The sequence below is a fragment of the Verticillium alfalfae genome, genomic scaffold, assembly GCF_000150825.1.
Source record: "Verticillium alfalfae VaMs.102 supercont1.2 genomic scaffold, whole genome shotgun sequence".
NCBI lineage: Eukaryota > Fungi > Ascomycota > Sordariomycetes > Glomerellales > Plectosphaerellaceae > Verticillium > Verticillium alfalfae.
In genome coordinates, this window is record NW_003315037.1 from 1,258,137 (window position 1) to 1,268,742 (window position 10,606).

At 56.6% G+C, this 10,606-nt stretch overlaps 4 protein-coding genes across 4 annotated transcripts in view; 3 read left to right on the plus strand and 1 right to left on the minus strand.

Moving 5' to 3' along the window:
- Positions 1 to 2,580: 2,580 nt before the first annotated feature.
- VDBG_01838 (conserved hypothetical protein) lies at positions 2,581 to 3,429 on the plus strand (the record flags this gene model as incomplete). Its single annotated transcript, XM_003007604.1, has 3 exons — positions 2,581 to 2,830; positions 2,885 to 2,943; positions 3,001 to 3,429. The coding sequence occupies 3 exons, from the start codon at positions 2,581 to 2,583 to the stop codon at positions 3,427 to 3,429; spliced, it is 738 nt and encodes a 245-aa protein (XP_003007650.1).
- A 317-nt stretch (positions 3,430 to 3,746) lies between these two features.
- VDBG_01839 (ubiquitin-protein ligase molybdopterin-converting factor) lies at positions 3,747 to 5,401 on the minus strand (the record flags this gene model as incomplete). Its single annotated transcript, XM_003007605.1, has 3 exons — positions 3,747 to 4,219; positions 4,286 to 5,159; positions 5,216 to 5,401. 3 exons carry the CDS (start codon positions 5,399 to 5,401, stop codon positions 3,747 to 3,749), a joined length of 1,533 nt encoding a protein of 510 aa, XP_003007651.1.
- A 168-nt stretch (positions 5,402 to 5,569) lies between these two features.
- VDBG_01840 (conserved hypothetical protein) lies at positions 5,570 to 7,581 on the plus strand (the record flags this gene model as incomplete). Its single annotated transcript, XM_003007606.1, has 3 exons — positions 5,570 to 5,771; positions 5,867 to 6,755; positions 7,062 to 7,581. 3 exons carry the CDS (start codon positions 5,570 to 5,572, stop codon positions 7,579 to 7,581), a joined length of 1,611 nt encoding a protein of 536 aa, XP_003007652.1.
- A 1,498-nt stretch (positions 7,582 to 9,079) lies between these two features.
- The window catches only part of VDBG_01841 (conserved hypothetical protein), a gene marked incomplete at both ends in the record, with an annotated part of 2,511 nt that continues 984 nt past the window's right edge, over positions 9,080 to 10,606 (plus strand). Inside the window, 2 exons of the mRNA XM_003007607.1 lie at positions 9,080 to 9,122; positions 9,202 to 10,603. Coding sequence (XP_003007653.1) covers positions 9,080 to 9,122; positions 9,202 to 10,603 — 1,445 coding nt within the window. The remainder of the gene's footprint in view (positions 9,123 to 9,201; positions 10,604 to 10,606) is intronic.

A 10,606-nucleotide genomic window follows, 5' to 3' on the forward strand; every position in this document is an offset into this window, starting at 1 on the left:
TCGACAGCATGCGGAGGCGGGGGAAAAAAGGCCGTGACAGGCAAGGTTCCTACTGGTAAGTACTGATGAGGATGCTCCGGAGAAAACGCAGATTTGGCAGGCCGATGGACGCGGTGCTGCCGAAGCGGTACGGTGAAGCACTTGCCACCATTGCCTTCGACTGGACAGATCCCTCGTCTGCTCGGGGACCAGGGCTCCTCCAACATGTGTCCTTGCTGTCTTCGGGTTTGAGCAATATTGGGATCCAGGGAAGCGATGCTAGACATTGCAGGAATGGACGTCTTCGGATTTTGAGGCGAGACGCGAAGCTGGAGAAGCAACTTGCAATCGATCGGTTGGGTCCTCGCCAGAGTCCTTCGAACACGTGCAAAAAGTAAGACGGATGGTTGACGTGGCTCGTCGAGGGGATTCAATCGCGGATGGAAGAGAATAGCGAGGTCCTGTGCTCGTGGAAGTTGTAGAAAAGAGAATGCAAGTCAAACTGGAGACGCGTCCTGTCGCGACAATGGGGTTTGGGGAGCTCATGGCGCTTGGGCTGACTAAGGTGCTCGCTGGGACGGGTGCCTGAAGAAGCGGATCATCCTCCCGGCTCCGTGACTGCCCATCAAGACCTGTCCAGTCTGTCACCTTCGTAGTACGCATGGAGCAGCTTTTTTTTTTTAAACATCTACTACTAGATCAGACTTGACTGTTCGGCTCACACTGCATAGGCTCAAGAATTGGTCTTCCTCTGCCGCTCATGCTTCACCCACCAGGGCTTACATGCTCGTCACATGTGATCTCGCATCCCAGCACGACAATATGCGTCCTGCCGTCACCGACTCTCGACGCCTACCATGTGTGTCGCCTTCGACCACATGAGTACAGGCTGGCAGTATGGCCATGCACATGAGCGGGCGGGAGTCCGGCCGTTCGTGCTGGAAGGCCTCGATACATTTCCAGACAATGCCCAAGCGCAAAAAGAGCCGGCAAGCTACTTGACCTAAAGACCTGCGCCTCGTCCTCACAGCGCCTACTCAAATACGATGATGCCGGGCATTTCCCACCAGACATGCGTAGTTTCCGAGCCTTCTTCCGCTGTTCTGGAAGCACGCCATCAGGGTACCCTCGAGATTGTGGTCGACAAGCGCCCTGCCAGGACGGGGAAATCAAGCTCGCCAGGGTTACTATTTCTGTCGCGGCGAGGCCCATGATAAGGTTCACTAAGAGCATTCGCCACCACCCGCCAAGCAACCTGCTGTTCATCTGTTCAGCTTCCGTTTAGCCCCGCCTCACAAAGTCTAAGCAGTGGTCAAAATTAACACAGTCACCTGGTGCTACCCTGGGACTCTCGCGGCCCAAATGAAGCAACAAGGCACGCCGCTTCCTGTACCCATCACGTGTGTACACCATCTATCCGGGATGTCCCTACGACCTCCACCGACTCTCCATCTTGTTATGGCACGACAAAAGATCTGTCAGCATGTTCTCTCATTCGCAGGGCACCGAGAGAAATCCACGCAGCGTCTGCCATCTGCACCTCCAGGCGACCTCACACAATTCGATCCATCTATCCTCTCGAACAGCTCAATCGACACCTGCAGGTACGGTGCCGCGTCACGACGCCAGTTGGCAGAAGTGGCGATATGACTGAGGCTCGGCATCCAAGCCATGCACCCGCCAACAGCTATGCGCAGCCCATTTGCCCAGGCCCTGCATTGTGATCCACGGCCCGTCATGCGTAGCACCGTGAGCGTCGGCAGTCCGCCCGGCACTATGCCTACTGCCTAGGGATTCCCCAGAACTGCATCCGCAGTCGTGTCATGAATTTGAGCCATCAGCGCAATAGTATCTGTCTTTCAAAAGCAGTATACAGATGATCACAAGGCGAATGAGATGAACCGCCACTAGGGATGCAAACATGTCACCCCTTTGTTCCGGGGTAGGGGTAGTCCCACGAAGTGAGGCCCGCTGCCGGCCGGATCGACACGGCTAATTTACAACGGGCCAAGGTTTAACGTACTGCGCCGTCCACGTTACTGTGGCTCAGGGCAATCGCCAAGTCGCTTCAGTCTTTTTGGCCGCGTTGAAACTTAGCATGCTGCGTAAGGCGCAAGGGCCAAGACGTAGAAAGCCCTCTCAAGAAGTTCATCGTGATGCCAGCCGCCGCCTCAATCTACTAGGTGACCAGCACCACCCATGTATAGCGGTTGTCGGTCTCAGCCATGCCATGATGCTGCGGACGGCGCATGGGAAGCCAACTTGACAGCTCGTGGCGAGCCGCAGGACACCTGCGGGTGAAGATTCCGTTTCTCCTGCGAACTCAAGTGTGTGACGAGTTCGTCAGCCGAGTCTAGGTGCGTATATATGATATCATGGTATCCCAACGTCTTGAAACCCGGTTTGGGGTATAAGCCGTGGTAAACAACTCGCTGTGACATACGACTACTCAATATTGTTGAGTTCACTAGACATTGTCCTTCTCCTCGATTTCTTCGCCAGAGGAACACCCCTGAATCTCTACGGTCTAGCACAATCTTCCATCCCCTAGAATCTTCTGCCGGACGACCTGCAACTCCTCATCACTTCCCTTGCCCGAGCATGTGGTCTAGACAAATCCTTGTCCTGATCACGGCCCTCGGCCTGGCCTCATCTTCTTTCTTTCAACGCAATGCCGACACAGACCTGTCACTCAACCTGCCGCTCTCGGTAACGGATGCCTCTCCAGCCCAAACGATCTCGTCTGAAACCACACTTCGCATCCTCTGCGTGGGAGATTCTGTCACCGTAGGACACGGCAGCAAAGAACTGAACGGGTACAGAAGCGACCTCGCAGAACGCTTGTCCAGGAGTCAGCCAGAACTCACGTCAGTCCGAGTTTGCAGCGTGCTGACCAAGTGACCAGGTAACGAGGTCGAATTCGTCGGGACAGAACACGGCGGAGCAATGCGCGATGGCTATTTTGTGAGACGAGAGAATTTCCCGCGGCACGTCGACGAGTGTCCATCTGACCATTCATAGGCTGCGTGGAACGGCAAAACCATACAATTCCTTGCCGAGCACATCGGGCCGTCCCTCGAACAACGACCAAACCTCATCCTGCTGCATGCGGGCACAAACGACATGGCCTCTGTCGAGCGCATCGCAAAGGAGGGAAACGACCCCACAGCCGCGGCCGGGCGGCTCGGTGATCTTCTCGACCTCATGATCCGGGCCTGTCCCGATGCGGTCATCATCGTGGCAGTCATCCTCGGCTCGTGCCAGACGAACCGGGTCGCGAGGACCACGGAGACCAAGCTCTCATCCCAGACGTCGTCAGGCGACTCTCTTGATGCCGGGCACAAGGTCCTCGCCGCGGACTTTAGCGCTATGCCCCAGAGCTTCTTGCGTAATGACTGCATCCACCCGTCGATGGATGGGTACAGAGAGATGGGGCAGGTATTGGTATGATTTCATAACGCAGGTTCCCGCGGCGTGGTGGTTGCCGGCTCCGAGTGCGGTTGACCCGAGTGCGGTTGACCCGGGACGCGGCGAACAGAAGGTAGATGTGCAGTCCAGTGGTGGATCACTGAGGCCGACGGCGTGGTTTCTTCCGATTCTTGCATGGTTTATCCTTGGCTGAGTCAACGTGTTGAGGAATTGTATTTTGAAGCATCATGAAGCGACGCATTAGCATGGCGAGATTTTCAATTAGGATGACTGCGCCGTAACAACAGTGTGAATGGATGATATCTCTCAGGCGCCTCAAGTTGACAGATTATCTTTGGTTACCTGTGCTGTTCAAACCCCCGCGCCTCTTCTAATCTCGCCTCAATCTTGGCAATCACGGACTCATCGTACAGATCTTCGTGCTTGGAGTCTCCTCGCAGGATCATCTTCTCGTGCCTCGTCGCCTCGTCCTTTGTCATGCAGACCAAGTCGCCAAGGCGCACGTCGGAGCTCTTCTGTTCATCGGCACCCTCTCCGATTCGTACCATCGTCTTGCCCTCCGGCTTCCGCCACCTGATGAGGACGTTTCTCGTCGGGATGCCAGTCACAGCACTACGGCCCCTCCACAGCTCCTCGGCGAGGAATGCAATGTCACCGGGTGTAATGGGTGTCTTGAGACCCTTGGCCACCTCAGGGTCACTGGACCCCTCAGTCATGCGAGCAAGCTTCTCCTCCGTGCTCTGGATAAAAGCCAGTATGCTGTCGTACATCTTGTCACGGCCCTTGCCGGGGATGTAATCTGTCGGATAGCCTATCGCGTGTCAGTGTCCCGGATGGCCGAATTGTCTGGCGAGATGGGAGATTGGGGGGGCTGTACCAGTGATACTCAAGATGATGTGATTCGCAATAACATAGCCGAACACCGCAGGCATGGTTCCAAGCACAGGAAGGATGCGCACCCTGAAATTGGGCAGGACACCCAGATCGCCGACCTTGCCCTTCTGGAACTCCTCCTCAGCGAGGGGCAGGAGGCCGGCCTTACCCTCGCCAGTCTTCTCAGTCGAGAAGACAACGGGGATGCCGCTGGTGATGCCCTGCAACTTCAACCTCCGCCTCGTCGCCCTCGAAAGGCCGTCGTCCGTACTGGTGCCAATGTCGCCAACGACAATGCGCGTCGGGTCGCTCTTGGCACCGGCGCCCATGCTCGAGATGACGGGAATCTTGTGATCGTGACAGTACTTGAGCAGCGCAACCTTGGTGTCGATGTTGTCAATGGCGTCCACGATGAAATCGGGCTTTTGGCCGTCATCCCAAGGCGACAAGACATCATCCTCGACGCCAGCCTCAAACTTCTGCAGTCGCAGGTCGTACTTGACCCAGGGCGCAATGGCAATGAGTCGCCGGTACAGGCATTGCACCTTGGGCATGCCAACGTCGGCGAGCGTTGCCACGGCGTGGCGGTTCAGGGAGCTGAGCGTGACCTGGTCGAAGTCGATCAGACGGATCTTGGAAACACCGGACCTGGCCAGGGATGCTGTGCAGTGAGAGCCCACGCCACCGCATCCGACCACGATGACGAACGATTCCCGTAGCTTCTTGAGGCCCTCGTCCTGGAGAAAGACGCGATTGCGGGCGAGTTGTTCAAGAATGAGCTCGTCGTCAAAGTCACCGGCTTGGGCCCTCTTGGCGAGTGCTTCGTTGCGTGCATCCTCTTTATCAAGGGTCGAGGAAACACCACCGAATTGCGTGAGCTGGCCAATGTCAGTCGATGGGGGGCTTCATGGCTCAAAAATGGGCGACGGCGCACCTTTTCTGGCGTATGTTCGCCATCCGCAATAGGCGGTATAGAATGCTTCAATTCATAGAGCCTCTCTTCCCTGTCCAATGCTTGGTACCCAAAAATGAGGGCGCCCACTGTGAGGCCAGAGATGATTGCAGTTGCGGCGAACTGCAGGCGGGAGTCCGCCGCCGCTCGCTCGATCAAAGACGCCATTTTCAAGCGGCCATGATCGGAAAATCCTGTGTAAGTTCCGTGATCAAGAGTATGAAACGTTGATGTAAAGTTTTGTACCTACGACAGATACAAAATTGCTATCGAGTTGCCCTTGGATCCAGGAGCTCACGAAATCGACGGCTTCGAGTTTGCCCTTGGCTGGTTGCGATGGGTGTGGACCAATCGGAGAGGCCAATGCCTGCGAGCGCGGAATTATCATCCGCCGACGTACCGACGACTCGAGTTCCCCAACTGCAGGCTCAGCAAGAGCCAGTCAGAATAGAGGCATCAGCGGTGACCACCATTGACAATCGACACGCAAGGAACCAGCAGGCTTTCGAGGGTACTGCCAGCCTCGATCCAGCTGCTCGTCCACATGCTTGCCTCGAACTATCATCGATCCACTGCAGCACGCTCGACATCAGCATGACGACCATACCATAACCGCATCCCACACATTGCTAGACATAGACATGCTTCCGACAACACGGCAGCGCTTGGCCACTCGCCGCCGCCTCCTCGAGCGACTTTTCCAGCTCCCCGCCCGCGAATTTACCAGCAACACAACGCTCGCGTCCCGTGTGCGACCGCAGCTTCCTTTCCTCTCGATACCAGTGACGACAACACGGCGCAAAGTCCGTTACTTTACCACCGAAAAGAAGCTATGGCTGAGGCATGAGGGCCGACTCTTCCTCCGGTATAACATCTCCATCTGGGGCTCTCTCGTCTGCGTTGTCGCCATCGGATTCATGCTCAACCAAGAATGGTTGGAAAAAGACTTCCCCACGCCGCATGAGTGGTCGTTCCTGACGCGCATGGGTGTTCGGGGCGCGAAGAGTGCGCAGCGGGTTGCTGGGAATCGGGGCACAAATTATGACGAGATTATCGTGTCGTGTCAGAATGCTCTGAAGAGACTTGAGGACCCCCAGCTTGATGGCGCTGGTGTTCGGGAGCTTCTTGGTGATGAGCCCTTGTCCATTGATGGTTTGGGAAGTGTGGGCAAGGATATTTCGACCAAGGACGAAACCTGGAGGCGAGGCTACTACGAGGTCATGATGCTGCTGGCGACGACGCTCGAGCAGGTGGACGGCTGGGTCAAAGATCGCACTCGCAACATTGTCTGCCCCCCGGCTATGGTTGTCGGACCCTCGAACCCCCGGCCTCAGCCCATGCCTGTGGGAGCTCCCGGTGCCCCGAAAGAAGAAAACTGTGAGGTGGCCTACGAGTCTGCGGAGAATGCCTACCTTCGGATTCTGACGACCAAGGGCTTCAGCACCAAGCAAAGACTCGATGCAGCGCTTGCGTATGCTTCCTTCTTAGACTTCAAGAAGGTGCCGGAGGCTGCTGCCAGGGTGTACGACTGGGCACTCTCCATTGCCTTGGAGACTGTCGACCCATCTTCACCTCCTGTATGACCGTCGACATGACCCTCAACGACAAGTCGACAGCCCCCTCAGAAACGTCCTATCTGTTCTCACTGCGATGGCGACGCACAAGGCCCATGGCGGTGACGTCGCGGAGCACTCCCAATCTTGTATCTCTCCTCCGCGCCCGTCGCGCTTTGCCCACGACACCGCCAACCACAGCAAGGCAGAAGTCGTTTGAATCATCGCCATCCAACTTCTGGCAAAAACTGTGGGCACTGGCACAACCACCACAGTACCCCCCGCCTCCGCCTGATGGAACGACCCCCCCCATGGCGCGACAACAAGCAGCTTTGCGAGGAAGCGGCCCTTCACCTCTACATTGGCGAGATTCTTTACTCGAGCAACGATACATTGCGAACACGCGAGGAAGGTCTCACCTGGACACGCGACGGCGTGGACCTCGCGGAAGAACAGCTTCGCGAGCTGGGCCCCGACACGGCGGCGAACCGAGCGATGAAGACGACCTGCAGGGAGTGTTTGGGTACAGGGCTGCATAACTGGTCACTCATGGTCAAGCGGCTGGCAAAGGAGGAGAAGGCACAGCAGCAGGAGGCTGAAGGGAAAGCCACGGCGGCGGCAGGGTCCACATCCAAGCTTGGGCGCTTCTGGTCGAGTGCGCCAAACCCGAAGGAGGCAGGGACGCGCTGGGCAGCGGAAGAAAAGGTTGTGTACGATCGTATTCGGAGGACAAACGAGCTGCTGGTAGATGTGGCGCCGCCGTCGGCTGGCTTGTCAGATCTACTCCGGGCGTAGGCTGGACATGCACATGGGACGATATCCGAGTCGAGGGCGTAGGGGCACGATGCCGGGGTCGAGAAGATGTAACCAAGGGTTCTCTGGCACTGCCGTGACCATTTCGCCATGTAATACTACCTTACCTACCTTACTTGGGGCCATTTCCCACTTGGGGCCATGTTCCCAGAATCCGGTCGTTGGGCAGCTAGGTGCTTTGTCCCTGTGACATCAAATAGACCCTCTTTCAGGCTTTGAACGGCATCCCTTGGATTGACCAGCGTCACCCTGTGGATCTGCACGGGTGCCCCCTTGTGGCCAGAACCCGCGACTCGGTGTTGCCGGTGGGGGAGAAGGAGGAAGAAAAAAAAAAGCAGCAATGGAGACGAGGCTGGCAGGTGGCCTGTCAGCACCCAGGACATGGTCCTTAGGGTTGTCAAGCACCTCAAACACGGGGCTGCACCCGAGCTGTCGATTGCATCCACTTTGGTGACCGAAGTGCCGGGTGTGATGCTCCATAGTACTGTAGAGGGAGCAAGCACGGCCTTTCCATGCTTCCATCCCTGGCAGCTGCCATCAGGATGGAAGGTCGCCCTTAGGAAGGAAGAAGCCGGACGCACGGACCGACGAAGATCAGCATCCCTCCCCCAGCCACAGCTTTTCTCTTCGGGGAAGCTGCATCATAGTGGAGTGCCTGCCCTTGCGTCCCCAGCTGAGCGAGAGGTCGTGTGCCCTATCTGGTCCCGGGGCGGTCCCCAGGACGGTCGCCTGTCAGCCCAAGGCAAGGCAAGTACCTAGGTAGGCACTACCGCGTGGAAGGCGCATGCAGGCTGCAGCTCCCCCACTGAGATGCTGCAAGAAGGTACGGCACGTATGCAGGCAGGAGCAAAGCAGCTCACCGTCTCGTTGCAGCCGCGCAGAAACTTTTCTTCGTAAAACTACATACACACACGTGCGATACCTGTGAAGCAGCCTCGAACAGCGTTTTCTCGCGATCCCTCCATCCTTGACAATTGTGCTGTGAGTTCCATCTCTTTCTTTCATCGCGCGCTACCCAATGTGCGTCTGAGCCTAGCACCTGCATTGGGGCACGGCATGGCCCTAGCTTCCGGGCCCCGGTCCGCTTTCCTCTAAGCCCAAACGCCTCGAGAGAGAGGCTGGGGATGGAGTCGTCACAGCACACTCTCACTCACTCACCCTGGCTTTCTCACCATCACCACCCAACCTTCCTCTCGTCTGCCCCCATGTTGTCCGTGTCCTTCTTTTTTTCTCGCCTCTGGGTCGTGGCAAGGGGTCGACCAGCCACTGGCAATTGGCGGCGCCGTTGACCAAAACGACTGAATTGCCCAAACATGGCGCTTTCTGTCTGCATCATGCATCATTCAATCCACATCTGCATTGGCGCGCATCTTTGTCTAGCATACACTACTACATCACCCTGTCCCTCACCTCGTCTTCGGTCAGTGTGTTGAAAGGTCTTAGTGGGCTTCGCTCGACGCATCTTCACACACATCGAAGAATGAATTTCCAAGACCTGACATTCGACTTTATCGATCGACAGCGTATGTTGGGCTTCTCCAGTCATTCAGCGCCCTCCAATACGTGGTCGCCGACTTGATATACTGACGGGTCGCATAACAGGTCCCCAACCGCCTCAATTCTGGTCCCCCAAGACCCCTTCTGAGCAGTCAGAGGCCACCATTCGGCCGCATGGCGACAGGTCACGCGGCGGCGATGACCTGACGAGCGACTCCGGTCACGTTTCTCTCTCACCTCAGGCTCCGGCCATCTTCCACGCCCCGTCACCGCCAGGACACTCTGAATCCGACTCGACCATCACCGAGAGCTACGGTCCTAGCCGTCTGTTCGCACAGTTCGGAAACCCGCTACGTGACATTCGTCGGCACCCAGACGAACCACTGATCGACAATCGCCCGGATCCGCGTCCACCTCGACGAATCGACTCCGAGTCGACAGTCCACATCCAATCTCAAACGACAGTACGCTTCAACGAAGCACAGCTAGCCATGGACGAGGTCGCCAACCGCGCACGCGCCAAGGGCTTTCGCGATGACATGACCATTGCCGTCAATGGTTCAATCACGCCCGGCGTCGATGATGGACCATTTATCAACTATGCCCTTGGCGCCCTCACTCAAGAGTCATGGCCTAGGCACTCTGCCACGTCAGATGCCACAGCGACCACCCGAGGCGATGCCGGCGCCTCGTGGCAGAACGAGCTCCCTAATGATTATGACGAATACTCTGATGATGATTACGCGGTACCCAAGAGGCGTTCAAGCAAGGCACGCAATCTGGTGCCATCTCTCGCTCCTGTGCCTTCGGTTTACACGCGCAACTCCGTGCGCCACAGCGCGGTATCACAGTCGCAAGACGAGAACGAGGAGTTCGGTGCCACTCCCATAAGACTCGAAGCCTACAACACGACACGACCTCTCTCACAGCCGAGGTCAACGACTTCTTCACGCTTCATTGGAGAGGACGAACCCAAACAGTTGGGCTCCAACCGTTGGATACCGATCAGTGAAGTCCACCCGACCCGACGGGAAGGCCTGCCCAAGCTTGATATTATCGATCCCCTGAGAATCAACTATCCCGAAATCACCTATGTCCCACGAATTTTACGACTACCCTCAATGACCACCATGATGGCATTATGCATTATTATGATTGTCATGCTCGTCACGTCCGCCATTCTGACAACGATACGACCTGGCTTGATGACGTTGCACTATGGCGTTGACGATATCAACCACGGACAGTACTTTCTGTTCCGTGTACTGCCACAACTACTGGCCGCCGTCGTGTTCGTCTACGCACAATGCATCATGACAACCACGATTCGAATTCTGCCGTTCCAACGCATGACGAATGATGAATCTGAAAGAGACGCGATGCATATTCTCCTTGCCCACCTCCACCTCAAGAAATTCATGAAAGCCCCGCTGACACAGCCGACTAAGCCGGATGTCTTTATTGCTACCATGCCTACCAGCAACCTGAACATAACGTTGTTGAGCAGGTG